This window comes from Cherax quadricarinatus, chromosome 48 (genome assembly GCF_038502225.1).
Source record: "Cherax quadricarinatus isolate ZL_2023a chromosome 48, ASM3850222v1, whole genome shotgun sequence".
In the NCBI taxonomy this organism is placed as follows: domain Eukaryota; kingdom Metazoa; phylum Arthropoda; class Malacostraca; order Decapoda; family Parastacidae; genus Cherax; species Cherax quadricarinatus.
This window is the reverse complement of record NC_091339.1, coordinates 4,707,500-4,727,827: the sequence shown is the minus strand read 5'-3', so window position 1 is coordinate 4,727,827 and position 20,328 is coordinate 4,707,500. Positions and strand designations below refer to the sequence as shown.

At 38.4% G+C, this 20,328-nt stretch overlaps 1 protein-coding gene across 18 annotated transcripts in view; it reads right to left on the bottom strand.

Moving 5' to 3' along the window:
• The window catches only part of LOC128696147 (protein lin-10), a 921,476-nt gene that overhangs the window by 26,145 nt on the left and 875,003 nt on the right, over nucleotides 1-20,328 (bottom strand). For all 18 annotated transcript variants that reach the window (XM_053787271.2, XM_053787270.2, XM_053787272.2 and 15 more), the window contains one exon: nucleotides 8,342-8,482. In XM_053787271.2, coding sequence (XP_053643246.2) covers nucleotides 8,342-8,482 — 141 coding nt within the window. The remainder of the gene's footprint in view (nucleotides 1-8,341; nucleotides 8,483-20,328) is intronic.

Genomic DNA, 20,328 nt, shown 5'->3' with positions numbered 1-20,328 from the left:
CTAGCCATTCTAATATGCAGTCATGAATGGGTTGACATTATCTGTACAATTATTACAGTATTGCAGTAGTCTGCATAACAGTAAATCTTCTATTTTTTGCTTGAATAAAAATTCAAAAAAGAAAGCAAGAGTAATATCAGAGGGGCCTGGAGACATGACTGATGAACAAAGAAAATGTTATTTTAGAGCCAGGAATGTCTGCATTGTTCATTCTGGACCTTATTTTGAAATTGTCATATTTTTTAATTTTCGTGAAATTGGCCAAATTGCAAATTTCTGACCACGTTATTGGGCAGTTGAAATCAGTAAATGGGCAGTTTCTTGTACTCAATCGATAGAAAAATGGAGTTCTAAAGAAATAGCTGAGTTTGGTCGACTGAACAATGGAATTAGCTGAAAATAGGGCTCAAAGTGGGCGAAATCGCCGAGGTCGCTAACTTCGCGAGAGCGTAATTCCATCGAGATTTCCATTAAATTTCGTTTTTTTGGTGTCATTACAATCTAGAAAAGATTCTCTATCATTTCATAAGAGAAACATAATTTTTTTTTTTTTAAATTTTGCGACACTTCAGGATTGGGGGTTGTGACAGTCAAGGGGTTAAAAAGAAGTAACAAGACTGCACGATGGAAAATTATACACCCAGATGAACAACAGGGATTTCAGAATTGAATGATGACACAGTGGACTCAACTCCATATGGGTTTAGAAGTATATGACAGGATTATTCTACATCAATCTTCCCTGGAAACTGAAATAGGGAATTACAAATACAGTAGGGCCCCGCTTTACGGCGTTCTGCTAATACAGTCATTTCAAATTATGACCAAAACTCTCTATACGGCTCCCCCACCTGACTTTCTAATACGGTCACCGCGCCCCACCCAGTTTGTTTACATTCTATGTGAGATCCATAAGCACTAAGTCTCTCCATTATGTCTGGAAACTCCAAAATTTCAAGTGTTTTTAAAAGTTATTTCATATTTTATATACAGTGGACCCCCGGTTAACGAACTTTTTTCATTCCAGTAGTATGTTCAGGTGCCAGTAGTGACCGAATTTTTTCCCATAAGGAATATTGTGAAGTAGATTAGTCCATTTCAGACCCCCAAACATACACGTACAAACTCACTTACATAAATACACTTACATAATTGGTCGCATTTGGAGGTGATCGTTAAGCGGGGGTCCACTGTATACTCTGATAATTATACTTATGTATACCTATACCTAAATAAACTTACATACTGTGCTGGCATGCAGGTACACATTAAAATCAGTAAGAGTGTCTTATGTCTTGAGACGTCATATTAGTAATGATAATAATAATCACCGAGTCTCATTAAATGTCGTATATTACGTTAATGTACATATTTTCATTAATCCATCTATGATATTTTTTCAAAATTATATAATAAACACGATGCATAACATAAAGACGATAAATACACCCCACAGTAGAATAAATAAACATAAATGTGAGATGTGGTAGCAGACGACTTGCACAAGTGACGCCATATTAGAAATAATAATAATAATAATCACTGAGTCTCATTAACCCTTTGAGGGTCGACAGGCCCTCTCCGAAACTCGTTCTCAGGGTCGGCCAAATTTAAAAAAAAAAAAAAATTATTTTTTCTTATGAAAAGATAGAGAATCTTTTCCCGATCATAAAGACACCAAAAGTTTGAAATTTGATAAAAAACTTACGGAATTATGCTCTCGCAAAGTTAGCGGTCTCGGCGATGTTTATGCATCGGCGATTTTGCCCACTTTGAGCCCCATTTTCGGCTAATTTCACTGTACTAGTCGACAAAAAACATGAATATTTCGCTAGAACTCCATTTTTTCTATCGAATGGGTGCAAGAAACCACTCATTTATGAAATTCAACTATCCAGTACAGTGGTCAGAATTTAGCAATTTTGCCAATTTCACACAAATTTCAAAAGATGCCAATTTCGGAATAGGGTCCAGAATAAACAAGAAAGACATTCCTGGCACTAAAATGACATTTCCTCTAGTCATTATTCACGTCTCAAGGCCCCTCTTATATTCTTTTGCTTTCCACTTTGAATTTTTATTTTCACAAAAAATATAAGATTTACTGTTATGCAGACTACTGCATTAGTGTAAAAAATGGTATAAATATTATTGGTGCATTTGTGAAAGAATATTAGACTCACCAGTTGACGTGTATTGCACGCTTGGCACGATTTGTTTACTTTTGAAGTTTGGTAAAAATCGAACATTTCTGCTACTTTGAGCTCAATTTCAAGGCACCTTTCTTTGTAAAACCAGTCAAAATCATCTCTATTTCTGTAATATGTCTTCCATTCTATAAAATGAGACCAAGAAAACTAGAATACAACAATAAATACCATACGAAAATACACTGCAAAGTCGCTGATTTATTAAAAAAAAATGGTCAAAGTTTTTTTTTTCTCATTATGCACTGTGTGCTGCAGGATTTTTTTTAGACTGTGCACACTGACCACATAGACCCATTCTTTCATATGAAGGCCTACCAGCTTTCTCCCACTAGATTTGAGGCCGCTAGAATTTATGAGTACTAGTACGTCAAAAACCCCTACGCGTAAGACGTACTAGTACGACGAAAACCCTCAAAGGGTTAAATGTCATATATTACGTTAATATACGCTTTTTCAATAATTCATCCATGATATTTTTTTTCAAAATTATATAATAAACACAATACATAACATATAAAGATGATAAATACACCCCACAATAGAATAGATAAATATAAATATGAGATGTGGGAGCCAGACTTTTACGAGTGATGGCAAGAATAACATTTTCTCTAGTCAAACATCAGAGAAAATGTGTTACTGGGGGTAACTGTAGAAAATTATTCCTTTCGTATGTATGTATGTAAGTTTATTCAGATATACACAAATAGTTACATAGATTATCATACATAACAGCATATGTGTAGAGAACCTAGGATAACCCAAAATAGTCAGACAGTGACTTATTTCCATTGCCTTCACTCAGAGCGTCATTTCTTCTAAAAATGGTGTTACATGAGAATGGGAGTGTTCTTTATTTATTCTACTGTATCAGTGTAGAGACAACTTGTACACAATGTAACTTGTACACAATCCAGACATGTACACTTTGTTTGTTTACAAAACTTACGTTTGCCTGGTTTGTTTACATAACTCTGTGCCTGTCCTCCCTCATGTACTCATTCTCTCTCTCTCTCTGATTTATTCGTTTTATCTCGTTTACTCACCCCTGACCCTACATTAAGACTACAAATATTTTAAGGAAGTAATGAGTGAATTGTATATGCATTTTATCGCTCTGTGATGCCTAAATATCATAGAATAATATGTGTAGGTGGGGTGGCTTGGCTGGCTACCATACATACCACACTTGATTTCTACTCATCTCACCCTAGATTAAGACTACAAATATTTTAAGGTAAGTAATGAGTGAACTGTATATGCATTTTATCGCTCTGGGATGCTTAAATGTAATAGAATATTATGTGTAGGTGGGTTGGCCTGGTATGGTAGCCCGACTGACTACCATACATACCGCACTTGATTTCTTACAATAAATACTACTTGTCTCACCCTAGATTAAGACTACAAATATTTTAAGGTAAGTAATGAGTGCACTATGTGTGTATTTTACTTTTTTATTGTTTTTTGATGCCTAGTTCTATTGCGGATGACAAGAAACAGATGATTGCTGATGTTATGAATGAAAAGAAGTTGGATGTCCTGGCCCTAAGCGAAACAAAGCTGAAGGGGGTAGGAGAGTTTCAGTGGGGGGAAATAAATGGGATTAAATCTGGAGTATCTGAGAGAGTTAGAGCAAAGGAAGGGGTAGCAGTAATGTTAAATGATCAGTTATGGAAGGAGAAAAGAGAATATGAATGTGTAAATTCAAGAATTATGTGGATTAAAGTAAAGGTTGGATGCGAGAAGTGGGTCATAATAAGCGTGTATGCACCTGGAGAAGAGAGGAATGCAGAGGAGAGAGAGAGATTTTGGGAGATGTTAAGTGAATGTATAGGAGCCTTTGAACCAAGTGAGAGAGTAATTGTGGTAGGGGACTTGAATGCTAAAGTAGGAGAAACTTTTAGAGAGGGTGTGGTAGGTAAGTTTGGGGTGCCAGGTGTAAATGATAATGGGAGCCCTTTGATTGAACTTTGTATAGAAAGGGGTTTAGTTATAGGTAATACATATTTTAAGAAAAAGAGGATAAATAAGTATACACGATATGATGTAGGGCGAAATGACAGTAGTTTGTTGGATTATGTATTGGTAGATAAAAGACTGTTGAGTAGACTTCAGGATGTACATGTTTATAGAGGGGCCACAGATATATCAGATCACTTTCTAGTTGTAGCTATACTGAGAGTAAAAGGTAGATGGGATACAAGGAGAATAGAAGCATCAGGGAAGAGAGAGGTGAAGGTTTATAAACTAAAAGAGGAGGCAGTTAGGGTAAGATATAAACAGCTATTGGAGGATAGATGGGCTAATGAGAGCATAGGCAATGGGGTCGAAGAGGTATGGGGTAGGTTTAAAAATGTAGTGTTAGAGTGTTCAGCAGAAGTTTGTGGTTACAGGAAAGTGGGTGCAGGAGGGAAGAGGAGCGATTGGTGGAATGATGATGTAAAGAGAGTAGTAAGGGAGAAAAAGTTAGCATATGAGAAGTTTTTACAAAGTAGAAGTGATGCAAGGAGGGAAGAGTATATGGAGAAAAAGAGAGAAGTTAAGAGAGTGGTGAAGCAATGTAAAAAGAGAGCAAATGAGAGAGTGGGTGAGATGTTATCAACAAATTTTGTTGAAAATAAGAAAAAGTTTTGGAGTGAGATTAACAAGTTAAGAAAGCCTAGAGAACAAATGGATTTGTCAGTTAAAAATAGGAGAGGAGAGTTATTAAATGGAGAGTTAGAGGTATTGGGAAGATGGAAGGAATATTTTGAGGAATTGTTAAATGTTGATGAAGATAGGGAAGCTGTGATTTCGTGTATAGGGCAAGGAGGAATAACATCTTGTAGGAGTGAGGAAGAGCCAGTTGTGAGTGTGGGGGAAGTTCGTGAGGCAGTAGGTAAAATGAAAGGGGGTAAGGCAGCCGGGATTGATGGGATAAAGATAGAAATGTTAAAAGCAGGTGGGGATATAGTTTTGGAGTGGTTGGTGCAATTATTTAATAAATGTATGGAAGAGGGTAAGGTACCTAGGGATTGGCAGAGAGCATGCATAGTTCCTTTGTATAAAGGCAAAGGGGATAAAAGAGAGTGCAAAAATTATAGGGGGATAAGTCTGTTGAGTGTACCTGGTAAAGTGTATGGTAGAGTTATAATTGAAAGAATTAAGAGTAAGACGGAGAATAGGATAGCAGATGAACAAGGAGGCTTTAGGAAAGGTAGGGGGTGTGTGGACCAGGTGTTTACAGTGAAACATATAAGTGAACAGTATTTAGATAAGGCTAAAGAGGTCTTTGTGGCATTTATGGATTTGGAAAAGGCGTATGACAGGGTGGATAGGGGGGCAATGTGGCAGATGTTGCAAGTGTATGGTGTAGGAGGTAGGTTACTGAAAGCAGTGAAGAGTTTTTACGAGGATAGTGAGGCTCAAGTTAGAGTATGTAGGAAAGAGGGAAATTTTTTCCCAGTAAAAGTAGGCCTTAGACAAGGATGTGTGATGTCACCGTGGTTGTTTAATATATTTATAGATGGGGTTGTAAGAGAAGTAAATGCGAGGGTTTTGGCAAGAGGCGTGGAGTTAAAAGATAAAGAATCACACACAAAGTGGGAGTTGTCACAGCTGCTCTTTGCTGATGACACTGTGCTCTTGGGAGATTCTGAAGAGAAGTTGCAGAGATTGGTGGATGAATTTGGTAGGGTGTGCAAAAGAAGAAAATTAAAGGTGAATACAGGAAAGAGTAAGGTTATGAGGATAACAAAAAGATTAGGTGATGAAAGATTGAATATCAGATTGGAGGGAGAGAGTATGGAGGAGGTGAACGTATTCAGATATTTGGGAGTGGACGTGTCAGCGGATGGGTCTATGAAAGATGAGGTGAATCATAGAATTGATGAGGGAAAAAGAGTGAGTGGTGCACTTAGGAGTCTGTGGAAACAAAGAACTTTGTCCTTGGAGGCAAAGAGGGGAATGTATGAGAGTATAGTTTTACCAACGCTCTTATATGGGTGTGAAGCGTGGGTGATGAATGTTGCAGCGAGGAGAAGGCTGGAGGCAGTGGAGATGTCATGTCTGAGGGCAATGTGTGGTGTGAATATAATGCAGAGAATTCGTAGTTTGGAAGTTAGGAGGAGGTGCGGGATTACCAAAACTGTTGTCCAGAGGGCTGAGGAAGGGTTGTTGAGGTGGTTCGGACATGTAGAGAGAATGGAGCGAAACAGAATGACTTCAAGAGTGTATCAGTCTGTAGTGGAAGGAAGGCGGGGTAGGGGTCGGCCTAGGAAGGGTTGGAGGGAGGGGGTAAAGGAGGTTTTGTGTGCGAGGGGCTTGGACTTCCAGCAGGCATGCGTGAGCGTGTTTGATAGGAGTGAATGGAGACAAATGGTTTTTAATACTTGACGTGCTGTTGGAGTGTGAGCAAAGTAACATTTATGAAGGGATTCAGGGAAACCGGCAGGCCGGACTTGAGTCCTGGAGATGGGAAGTACAGTGCCTGCACTCTGAAGGAGGGGTGTTAATGTTGCAGTTTAAAAACTGTAGTGTAAAGCACCCTTCTGGCAAGACAGTGATGGAGTGAATGATGGTGAAAGTTTTTCTTTTTCGGGCCACCCTGCCTTGGTGGGAATCGGCCGGTGTGATAATAATAATAAAAATAAAATATTCTATTGTTAGCTTAATATATGTTAGTGTAAACTTGTTATCTAGTAGTATTTGTATGCATTTATAAGGGAAAAAAAAGGTGTTCCACTTTATGGCGGTAGCCTGGAACCTAACCTGCAGTATAAGTGGGGCCCTACTGTATGTATTTACAACAATGATGGAGGGATTCAAAGAAATTGGTTAACCTGACTCGAGCTCTGGAGGTGGGAAGTACAGTGCCTGCACTCTGACGAAGGGGCAGGAATGCTGCATTTCAAAGGGTTATTCGAATTATAATGTCTGTACACTTTTGGCAAGACAGCTATTGAATGAATGATTTTTTTTTTTTTTTTGGGGGGGGGGGCATCTTAACTTGATGGGAGACAAATGGTGTGGTAGCAAAATTTTAGTGCTTTGATTATGATTATAATGATAATAATGGTGTGGTAGCAAAACCAAATAAAAGTAAGGTTCAAATTTCCAAGACAGTATGCATACTATCGAAGATACAGTACTATGTTCCACAGTCAGCCCTCCTCGCCCTATATCACTCTCTTATTTACCCCTATCTCACCTATGGAATTTGTGCATGGGGCTCAACAATAATTAACCATCTCAGACCACTAATTACCCAACAAAAGGCTGCAGTCAGAATGATAACAAATTCCCACTACAGGCAGCACACTCCACCAATATTCAAAACACTAAACCTACTCACCATACAAAACATCCATACCTATTACATACATAGAACACTTAACTCTGATATTAACCCTCCCCTCAAACATCTCCTTGCCAACCTCAACAGAACACATGACCATAACACAAGGCACAGATCACTCTTTGATGTTCCTCGTGTCCATCTCACGCTATGCAAAAACTCAATTCACATAAAAGGCCCTAAAATCTGGAATTCATTACCTGAAAATATAAAAGAAACACTACCTGTTAATAAATTCAAGTCTCTTCTCAAAGATCACTTACTCACCCAAAACCAAATAAATACTGAATAACCGAACCTTATAAATTGTATATCTTAAATGTTTCTCACAATTATATCACATAAATGTTAAACTTAAGACCCAATCTCACTTTGTTATTTTTTAAATACACTACCTAAAAGAATACTCCATTCGACTGAATGTACAGCAGTGCATGCAACCATATGACCTGTCTTTGTAATATTCATTTGTGCTTTATTGTTATCTGTTTACAATAATGTTTTATCACTGATTACATCAATGCTTAGTTAATCTTAAGCTAATTTTAAGCCAGCCCGTAATGCTATGCATACAAGTGGCTTTGGCATGCTGCTCTTACCTGTATTTTTTTGTACCTCTGTATGTATGCTGAAATTACTAAATAAACCAAAAAAATAACAAAAATAAGACTAATTTGGTAATAAATCACACATGTAACTGAAACAAAAGTGCAAAAGTATTTACTCTAGTACACAGGTTGTAATGAGAGGCCCTGGAAGGCAAGAAATTTATTGTATAATGCCAGAAACTTACCTCACCAACAGAAGTAGCTAAAAGATTCACTATCTTCTCATGTGGAACAGCAACCACAGATTGACTATTAATATCAATAATGCGATGACCAACTCTAACACCCCCACGTTCCGCTATGCCTCCTCTTAATAAACTGCAAATCTGCAAAATAAATTTGAGGATAAATGAAAATTCTAACAAAGTATTACTGTTTTATCTGTTCACGATTAAATTAAAAAGCCTTCATACATCACTTTATAGCAGCTTGTAAATGTTGACACTACAGCAATTTACACTCCAGCCCTACATATACACTCAAACTTTGTACAGCCTCTTCTCATTTAGCGACATACTCGTTTACCAACGACTCGGACTTAAAAGGGGCTCTCTGACCAGTATGCATATCTAAATAATGTATATTAGACCTGATTTCCTGTATTCTGTTTATTACAATATACAGTACACTACAGCCTCTCCTCGCTTAGCGACGTACACGTTTACCAATGCCTCGGACTTATGACGGGTTCTATGACCAGTATTCATACCTAAATAATGTATAGTAGAGCTGATTTCCTCTATTCTGTTTACTTCAATATACAGTGGAACCTGTTTTTGTATGTCCTAGTTGGAGACAATTCTTGGAGAAAATTCCCTATAAAATGTTTTTTTTTTTTTTTTTAATATTTTTGGGTGTCTGGAACGGATTAATTGGCTCCGTTCCAGACACCCAAAAATATTAAAAAAAAAAATACATTTTATAGTGAATTTTCTCCCAGAATTGTCTCCAACTAGGGCATACGAAAACCGAGGTTCCACTGTACTACAGTACACTACTGTATAAACATTTAAAAATATACCAGAAATGTTTAAATGGTGCAAATGTGACATTAAAACAATATCAAAGATGGTTGACACAAACTACCATTACAGTATTCTCCTCACTTAGCAACGAATTCATTTAACGATGTGGTCTTAGGAACGGAACTCCGTCATTAAGTGAGGAGAGGCTGTACTGCATAAACATTTAAAAATATACTAAAAATGTTATAAATGGTGCGAAGGTGACATTAAAACAATATCAAAGAGGGTTGACACTAACCCACTGCCATTATAATGTGCTCCTTGCTTAGCAACAAATTCATTTACCGACATGGTGTTAGGAACGGATCTGTCGTTAAGTGAGAAGAGGCTGTAATGTACAGTGGAACCCTGGTTTTCATCCTTAATCCATTTCAGGTCAGTCAAAATCCGAAATGGATGAAAACTGAAGTAATATTTCCCATAAGAAATAATGTAAATCCAATTAATCCGTTCCAGACACCCAAAAATATTAAAAAAAAAAAAAAAATTTATAGAGAATAACTATAGTTTTACACACAGAAAACAATGATAAATATATATAAATGACTAATTTTAATGGATAAATGAACATTTAAATCACTATTACATACTTTTATTGAAGATTCTTGTTGGTATGTAGAACAAGGTTTGCGATATAAGGAAAAAGAATAACCTGTAGCCAAGCGATGGACCTGTATATCAAGGAAAGGAAGGCTGCGCTCTCACCCCTGGCTCCGCTATGTATATATCTTTGCTCTCTGGCCCCATGACTCTAGTCTCTTCTAACCAATTCTCAATGCTCTTAACAATCTTGCTTCTTCCATCAAATTTGGAGCTAAATCTGAATCTAACTCTTTGCTTTCTTTCTTTGATGTACAAGTCCATCTCTCGACTACAGACTTCTTTTTCCCGTGCACAGCAAGCCTATGCACAATGGCAGAGAGGGAGGAAAGTTTATTGTTTGGAAGAGGAATCCCCCTCCATAAGGACTTCAGGTATCAAAGCCCTCTCTGGGGTTACTTCCCTTCTTTGTTCTTTAATGCCACTAGGACCAGCCTGAGAGTCACTGTACCCCTGTCGCACAAAATACCTGTCCAGAGCTCTGTTTCTGGAGAGCTCGGCCACACATACACCACTTTGGGTATTTTGATACAAGCTCTTTCTTGAATTCTATTGTGTTTCTCATCTTCTTTACCAAAGGGCTGACACTACGAACTTTCTTTGGCCCCATGGTGGCTTATTTCGTAGTCGCACTCAATAAACAAGCACCAAAAACAATGGATGAATGTGTGGAGTATTGTTCGCTGAATGAGAGACAAGAGGCAAACTGAGTCAGGTACATGTGAGCGGCGGCATCCCGGGCGGGTGGACGCATCTGATATGGACGATTTCTGAGCAGATGTATGAAACCCGAGGTAAAAATTTGCCGAAAAAAGTGGTCGAAATCCGAATTGTATGATATCCGGACTGGACGAAAACCGGGGTTCCACTGTATATTAAAGCCAATTTCCTCAATTCTGTTTATTACAATAAACAGTACACTACTGTATAAACATTTAAAAATATTCTAAAACTGTTATAAATGGTGCAAAGGTGATATTAACACCATATCAAAGATGGTTGACACAATCCCACTAGCATTATAGTACGCCCCTTGTTTAGCGACAAATTTGTTTACCGGCTTGGTCTTAGGAAAGGAACTCCATCGTTAAGTAATGAGAGGCTGTAATTCATAATGTGATGTTTAGATCACCTGCATATCTGGGACATTTAGTATCACTATTTCTCTTAGTACTGACCTGGTACATCTGTATTACTGCTACACAACTTACTGACCAGGGATATTTTATATTGCTGTTTTACATGGTACTGACCTTGGAATATTGGTACCACAGCATTACATGGCACTCACCTGGAACATTTCTGCACCACTGTTTCACAAGGCACTGACTTCAGATTTAAGGATCTGATAACTAAGGGTTTCCATAGTCATGTAGGAAATGAGATTCTGGATCAGACCAAAAAATTATGTATCAAGAACTTTAAGCCAAATTAGCATCATCTTTCAGGTGCATTTTGCAGGACATTCTGCAGAAAGGTTGCTGAAACTGCAAGTTTAGCAAGATAAAAAATCAACTAAATATACAGTGGAACCTTGACTTACGAGTGTCCGAATGTACAAGTTTTTTGAGATATGAGTTGTCCCTGGGTCGACTTTTTGTTCTGAGTTACGAGCCAGCTTCCCCCCCGCTTCCCCCTCAACCCAAAATCTGGACACCTCACTTGTTTATCTATGATTTCATGCTTTAATTCCATGGAAATTATTTTCTTTTTTCTTCTCAGCACTGTCCTTTGCACCTACAGTAGACCCTCAGTTAACGGCGTCATTGGATAACGACACGTTTTTGCGTTTAATGTTGCAGTTTAAAAACTGTAGTGTAAAGCACCCTTCTGGCAAGACAGTGATGGAGTGAATGATGGTGAAAGTTTTTCTTTTTCGGGCCACCCTGCCTTGGTGGGAATCGGCCAGTGTGATAATAATAAAAAAATTAACGACAAAGAACTCAGTTAAAGTCATTCGTCTTGAATGTGTTCCCATGCCGTGAGCAGTCCGGCCACTCCATGTACAGCCAGTGCACCACTGTTTACAAGCCAGTGAGGATGATTCCACGCGTACATGCCATACATTTTGTATTACTCCATTGTTTTTAGTACTTGTAACTGCTAAATAAGCCACCATGGGCCCAAAGAAAGCTTCTAGTGCCAGCCCTGTGGTAAAGAGGGTGAGAAATACTATTGAATTTAAGAAAGAGATCGCAAAATATGAATGTGGAGTGTGTGTCTCCAAGCTGGCCAGGTTGCATAACAAACCCCATACAACCATTGCTATTATCTTGGCCAACAAAAAAGCAATAAAGGAAGCTATTGTTGTGAAAGGTGCAAATATGCTTACAAAACAGAGATCACAAATACTCATAGATGTGGAGAGTGTTGTTGGTGTGGATCAATGAGAAACAATTATCAGGCAGTTACATGATGATCTAATTAAGAAAATGCCTGGAACTAGTGCTGATATTGGTGAATTTAAGGCCAGCAAAGGTTGGTTTGAGAAATTTAAGAATCACAGTGGCATACACAGTGTGATAAGGCATGGTGAGGCTGCCAGTTCTGACATAAAAGCAGCTGAAAAATATGTGCAGTACTTTAAGGGGTACATAGAGGCTGAACAATTAAAACCCTAACAAGTGTTCAACTGTGATGAAACAGGCCTGTTTTGGAAGAAAATGCCAAACAGGACCTACATTACTCAGGAGGAAAAGGCACTTCCAGGACACAAGCCTATGAAAGACAGGCTAACTCTCATGTTTTGTAGTAATGCTAGTGGGGATTGCAAAGTGAAGCCTTTACCCGTGTATTACTCTGAAGCTCCCAGAGTGTTCAAGAAAAACAGTGTCGTCAAGCCTAAACTGTGTGTGATGTGGAGGGCAAACAGTAAGGCATGGGTCACTAGGGACATTTTCCTTGAGTGGTTCCATGACGTGTTTATCCCCAGTGTGAAAAAAATGCCTCCTGGAAAATAAATTGGAACTCAAGTGCCTCCTGGTATTAGACAATGCTCCTGCTCATTCTCCAAACTTGGAAGGGTGAATTGGTGGGGAATTTAGTTTTATCAAAATTTTTGCCTCCTAACACCACTCCTCTCCTCTAGCCCACAGACCAGCAGGATATTTCAAATTTAAAAAAACTGTACACCAAAGCAGTGTTTCAAAAGTGCTTTGAAGTGACCTCGGACACTGAACTGACCCTAAGAGAGTTCTGGAAAGATCACTTCAGTATCCTCAGTTGCAGAAACCTTATAGGTAAGGCTTGGGAGGGAGTGACTTGCAGGACTTTGAACTCTGCTTGGAGAAAATTGTGGCCAGAATGTGTACAAGAGAGGGATTTTGAAGGGTTTGGGGCTAACCCTGAGGAGCCTATGCTAGTTGTGGAATCTATTGTGGCATTGGGGAAGTCCATGGGGTTGGAGGTTAGTGGCGAGGATATGGAAGAGTTGGAGGAGGATGACAATGAAGAGCTAACCACTGATGAGCTGCAAGAGCTTCATCTGCAACAGCAACAGACCACATCTGAGGAAATTACTTCAGAGGAGGGGGAAAGAGAAATGGAGGAAATTGTCTTCTTCAACGATTAAGGACATTTGTACAATGTGGACAAAGGTAGCAAACCTTTATGGATGAACATCACCCTGACAGCTGTTGCAAGCCATTCTGGTGAGTTTTACAATGACAATGTTGTGTCCCATATTAGGGAAACCTTAAAGAGATGCCAGAAACAGAACTCTCTGGACAGATTTTTGGTGTGACAGGGGGGGCCAGTGACTCTCAAGCATTAAAAAACAAAGAAGGGAGGTAGCCTTGGAAAAGGATTTGGTACCTAAAGTCCTTATGTAAGGGGATTCCCCTTCCAAACAATAATACACCTCCATCCTCTCCCCTCCTCCCATCTCATCACTCATCAAATACGTCTTCAATAAAGGTAAGTGTCATTTTAGTATTGTTTATTCTGAATGTCTCGTTGTTTTCTGTGTAGGAAAATGTATATTTGATGTGAAAAAATTATTTTGTTTAATACTTTTGGGTGTCTGGAACGGATTAATTGAATTTCCATTATCTCTTATGGGGAAAATTAATTTGGATAACAACAGAATCGGTTAAAGACAAGCTCTCTGGAACAGATTAATGTCGTTAACTTAGGACCCATGCTTAGAAAATGAAATTTGGCCAAATGACTTGTCAAAAATGTAAACAAAGCATGAGAGAACTGCTCCCACAGCTACATAAACGGTTCGTTATCATAATAATAATAATAATAATACAGGTCTCCCTCAACATTCGCGAGGGTTAGGGGATCAAGAGCCTCGCGAATGTTGAAAAACCGTGAATGTTTGGTGCCCCCAATATATTGTAGGGGAATATAATACAATACTGCTTCCTTAACTTGTTGAACCATGAACAATCATAAAATACATGAAAACGTCGTAAATTGTACTAAATATATACATGTTATGCTTTAATAACATGTATGTTATTAAATACCACAGACTCCACCAATGCCTCCACCACTTCCCCAACCACTGCGAGTCCCTACTACCCTCCCTCCGACCCCCGCAACTGGCAGCCAGCCCTCCCACCACTCAGTGTGGTGAGTGTTTTGTTTGTTCATTATTTGCTATTAAACTACAGTATAAATAATGTAAACCCATTCATGACTGCATATTGCAATGGCTATTCAGACAGGTATTAGACGGTGACATCATGCGTTTACTCTTGAACACAGCAAAGAATCAAACATTTCTGCTACTGCTAATAATAACAATAATAATAATAATAATAATAATAATAATAATAATAATAATAATAATAATAATAATAATAATAATAATAATAATAATAATACAATATAATTGAAGAAGGAAATTGTACAAAAATACGAGGGAGTGGTTGACACATCGTCAGTGTGGCTTTGTTTATGCTGGAGTGAGCGTTAGTCTCCCTGCTCTTCCAAACATTTCATGATAATTCAGTGGTTGAGGCAGTGGTATTTAATAACATATATGTTATAAATAATAATAGTACATATTATTAATAACATGTATTATTATTATTAATAACTTGTATGTTATCAAATACCACTGCCTCAATCGCTTCCTCAACAGCTGCCTCACCCACTGCCTCAATCGCTTCCTCAACAGCTGCCTCACCCACTGCCTCAATCGCTTCCTCAACAGCTGCCTCACCCACTGCCTCAATCGCTTCCTCAACAGCTGCCTCACCCACTGCCTCAATCGCTGCCTCAACAGCTGCCTCACCCACTGCCTCAATCGCTGCCTCACCCACTGCCTCAATCGCTGCCTCAACAGCTGCCTCAACCACTGCCTCAATCGTTTCCTCAACAGCTGCCTCACCCACTGCCTCAATCGCTGCCTCAACAGCTGCCTCACCCACTGCCTCAATCGCTGCCTCAACAGCTGCCTCACCCACTGCCTCAATCGCTGCCTCAACAGCTGCCTCACCCACTGCCTCAATTGCTGCCTCAACAGCTGCCTCACCCACTGCCTCAATCGCTGCCTCAACAGCTGCCTCAACCACTGCCTCAATCGCTGCCTCAACAGCTGCCTCACCCACTGCCTCAATCGCTGCCTCAACCACTGCCTCAATCGTTGCCTCAACCACTGCCTCAATCGCTGCCTCAACCACTGCCTCAATCGCTGCCTCAACCACTGCCTCACCCACTGCCTCAATCGTTGCCTCAACCACTGCCTCAATTGCTCCCTCAACAGCTGCCTCAACCACTGCCTCTACCACTCCAGTCGCACTCAATCTACAAGCACCAAACACAATGAATTATTGTGAAATGTTTGGAAGAGCACAGAGACTAATGTTCACTCCAGCATAAACAAAGCCACACTGACGATGTGTCAACCACTCCCTCATATTTTTGTACAACTTCCTTCTTCAATTATATCGTATTTATTATTATTATTATTATTATTATTATTATTATTCTTATTATTAGCAGTAGCAGAAATGTTTGATTCTTTGCTGTGTTCAAGAGTAAACACATGATGTCACCGTCTAATACCTGTCCGAACAGCCATTCCAATATGCAGTCATGAATGGGTTTACATTATTTATACTGTAGTTTAATAGCAAATAATGAACAAACAAAACACTCACCACACTGAGTGGTGGGAGCTGGCTGCCAGTTGCGGGGGTCGGTGGAAGGGTAGTAGGGACGGGGGGAAACTTGAATATAATTTGGCGGCTGGGAATTTGGTGGCTGGGAATTTGGCGGTTGGGAATTCGCGAATGTGTGAAGCCCGTGAAAGCTGAAAACGTGAATGTTGAGGGAGACCTGTAATAATAATGATAAGGGCTTTGGTTCCCTAAATTAATAATAATAATCTTTCTTTCTTTCAACACACTGGCCATATCCTACCAAGGCAGGGTGGCCCAAAAGAAAAAATGAAAGTTTCTCCTTTTACATTTAGTAATATATACAGGAGAAGGGGTTACTAGCCCCTTGCTCCTGGCATTTTAGTCGCCTCTTACAACACACATGGCTTACGGAAGAAGAATTCTGTTCCACTTCCCCATGGAGGTAAGAGGAAATAAACAAGAACAAGAACTAGTAAGAAAATATAAGAAAACCCAGAGGGGTGTTTATATATATGCTTGTACATGTATGTGTAGTGTGACCTAAGTGTTAGTAGAAGTAGCAAGATGTACCTGAAACCTTGCATGTTTGAGACAGAAAAATGGACACCAGCAATCCTACCATCATGTAAAACAACTACAGGCTTTCGTTTTACACTCACTTGGCAGGACGGTAGTACCTCCCTGGGTGGTTGCTGTCTACCAACCTACTACCTACAATAATAATAATAATATGATTATTATTATTATAATAATGATAGAGCTTCAGTTTCCTAAATTAATAATAATATAATATTGTTATTATTATAATAATGATGGAGCTTCAGTTCCCTAAATTAATAATAATACAAAATACATATGTAATAATAATTATTCAGAATCCTGCTGCTATAGATGGCACAACTGATGTCAAAACATCGTACACATGTTTACATTGCTATGGAAGCAGTTCTCTCGTGCTTGTTTGCATTTTTTTTGCAGTCATTTTGCCAAATTTCTTTTTTCTAACCATGGGTCCTAAGAAAATAAGTGAAAAGAACAGTGCTGAGAAGAAAAAGATGATGATTTCCATGGACTTAACCAGGCAATACATCATATGCTGCACCCTCAACATCCCCCACCCTCAGCATCCCCTACCCTCAATCTCCCTCACTCTCAACATCCCCTACCCTCAACCTCCCCCACCATCTCTGCTCCAAGTATGTAAGTACATACAGTAGGGCCCCACTTTACGGCGTTCCGCTAATACGGCGATGTCAAATTATGACCAAAATTTGCTATACGGCAAGCGGTCTTTCAAATACGGCGCGCCCCACCCGGTTTGTTTACATTCCCCATGACCACATCTATTATGTCAGGAAACTTCCAAAATTTCAAACGTTTTAAAGTTACTGCGTATTTCATATGTACTCTGATAATTATACTTATGTGTGCCTGTACCTAAATATACTTGCACACTGTGCTGGTGTGCAGGTACACATTAAAATCACTAAGTCTCTCTCTACTCATGATGCCAATACTACGTAATAATAATCACTCTTGGGCACATTAAATGTCTTATTTTACATTAATATAGGCATTTTCGTTAATCCATCTATGAAATTTTCCTCAAAATTTTATATGAAACCCATTACATAGCATATAAACATGATACATACACTCGCAGAATAAAAATTGACGTAAATATGAGACTTGTTTACAAAGCAGCTGTGTAGGTAGTGTCGGAAGAATTACGTTTTCTCTAGTCAAACTGGGGGATAACTGTAGAAAAATATTCTTTTCATATGCCTTCACTCTATATATAGCAATTCACAACCCTTGTGGGTTTAGTGCTTTTTATTATGATAATAATAATAATAATAATAATAATAATATCTTCATTCACTCTAAAAATCGTGTGTTGCTATTTGTTTATTCTGTACTAACTTGTACAACTTGTACACAATGTAAGAGTATTTGTATTTTGAGGTAATTATGATTACAATAATAAAAAATTGAGGTAAATGTTTTACAAAGTCTTACAAATGTACGTGAATGAACTAAAAGTAGACACATAATAATACGCATTTATTTTGCCTGACCAAGTGATCGCCCACTACCTGTTCAGTTTGTATTCTTACACTATCTGAACTCTGTATCTCGTTCTCTCTCTCGTTTACTCTTTCATCAACTTGTTGGCTCTCATTGACGATGGCGTCTATGCTTAGCTATGATAAAAAGAGGAGTCGTAAGCTTTAAGTGCCAAGTTAGAGGATGATGGTGTGCCATTCTGATTTTATTCAATAAACACCCTGCCACTCACCTCTCACACATTAATATTAATATTTTAAGGTAAGTAATAAGTGTACTCTGTGTGTATCTTACCTTTTATTGTGTTTTTAATGCCTATTTCTATTGCTAACTTAATATAAGTTAGTGTAAACTTGTTGTCTGGCATTTACTGCATATTTTATATGTGCTCTGATAATAATACTTGTGGACTTGTGTGGTAGCCGGGTAGAGGGACAACATTATGTTTTCTCTGCTCAGCCATCAGAGAAAACATGTATGAATCTGCGTTTGGCCCAGCCACTCCCCCACTCTTCTTTTGTTTACAATTTTCGGCATGAATTATTCATTACTTCTCCCTTCGTTTATGATGGCATCTAAAGGTAGTTGTTAGAAATGATTAAATTCAGTGAACAAGGTATGTTGATGCTAATAATATGGCTCTGGGCCACACTGTAGGTAGCCAGTAGGTGTAGCCCAGGTGGGCTACACCTACCGGCTACCTACACTGACTTCCTACAAATAAATACCACTCACCTCTCTTCCTATATTAAGACTACACATATTTTAAGGTAAATAATGAGTGCACTGTATGTGTATTTTACCTCTCTGGGATGTTTTAAATATCGTATATTAAATATGAGACGGGGAGCCAGTGCTACCTACACCTGGGCTACCTACACCTGACTTCCTACAAATAAGTACAGTGGACTCCCGGTTAACGATATTTTTTCACTTCAGAAGTATGTTCAGGTGCCAGTACTGACCGAATTTGTTCCCATAAGGAATATTGTGAAGTAGATTAGTCCATTTCAGACCCCCAAACATACACGTACAAATGCACTTACATAAATACACTTACATAATTGGTCGCATTCGGAGGTAATCGTTATGCGGGGGTCCACTGTACTACTCACCTCTCTCCCTACATTAAGATTACAAATACTTTAAGATAAGTAATGAATGTACTGTGAATGTATTTTACTTTGTGTTTTTAATGCCTAGTTCTATTACTAACTTAATATAATTTAGTGTAAACTTGTTGTCTGGCATTTATATGCATTTATAAATGGAAAAAATGGCGTTCTGCCTTCTGGCTATGTCTGCTTTCCGGCGACAGCCTGGAACCTAACTCACTGTATAAGTGGGGCCCTACTGTATACACTTTATATAAACAGTTTTTATATGATATTTCTTATTTATAAATACACTGTTTCAGTATTTTCCTTAGAAAACTAGTTATCTACTGCAGTTAGCCTCAAAAATACTCCATTTTCTCTTACAGTAAGAACATGGGAAGATACTATAGTCAAACTGGGACAGAAATGGCAGACGCCTCCACCGCTGCCTCTACCACCATATTATGACCTATTTTATTCATTCTAGAGTATATATCATGTTTCTGTGTTAATTACATTGTTTATTATGTCATATTAGATGAATTGTGATAGATAAATAAGCCATACAGTTGATAATAGCATCATATTCAAGTATTTTTTCTCATCTCTACAGAGTCCAGGAACGAATCAATGGCTTTTCAATTAATTTAAATGAGTAAAATTAATCCGATATACAAGTAAATTGAGTTACGAGCTAGCTCCTGGAATGGATTAAACTCATAAGTCAAGGTTCCACTGTACATATCTGAACTATCTGACCTTAACATCCTTAACCCTTTCAGGGTTGAGAAGCCCTCTCCTAAACTTGTTCTCAGGGTCAAAAATTTTTCAAAAAAAAAAAAAAAAAATTATTTTTTCTTGTGAAATGACAGAGAATCTTTTTCCAATCATAATGACACCAAAAGTATGAAATTTGATTGAAAACTTGCGGAATTATGCTCTTGCGAAGCTAGCAGTCTCGACAATGTTTACACATCGGCGATTTTGCCCACTTTGAGCCCTATTTTCGGCCAATTCCAATGTACCAGTCGAGAAAAATCATAACTAATTCGCTAGAACTCCACTTTTTCTATTGAATGAGTACAAGAAACCACCCATTTACCAATTTCAACTATCCAATAAAGTGGTCAGAAATTGGCAATTTTGCCAATTTCACACAAATTTCAAAAGATGCCAATTTCCAAATAGGGTCCAGAATAAACAAGACAGACATTCCTGGCACTAAAATAACATTTTCTCTGTTCATTATTCATGTCCTCAGGCCCCTCTTACATTTCTTTTGCTT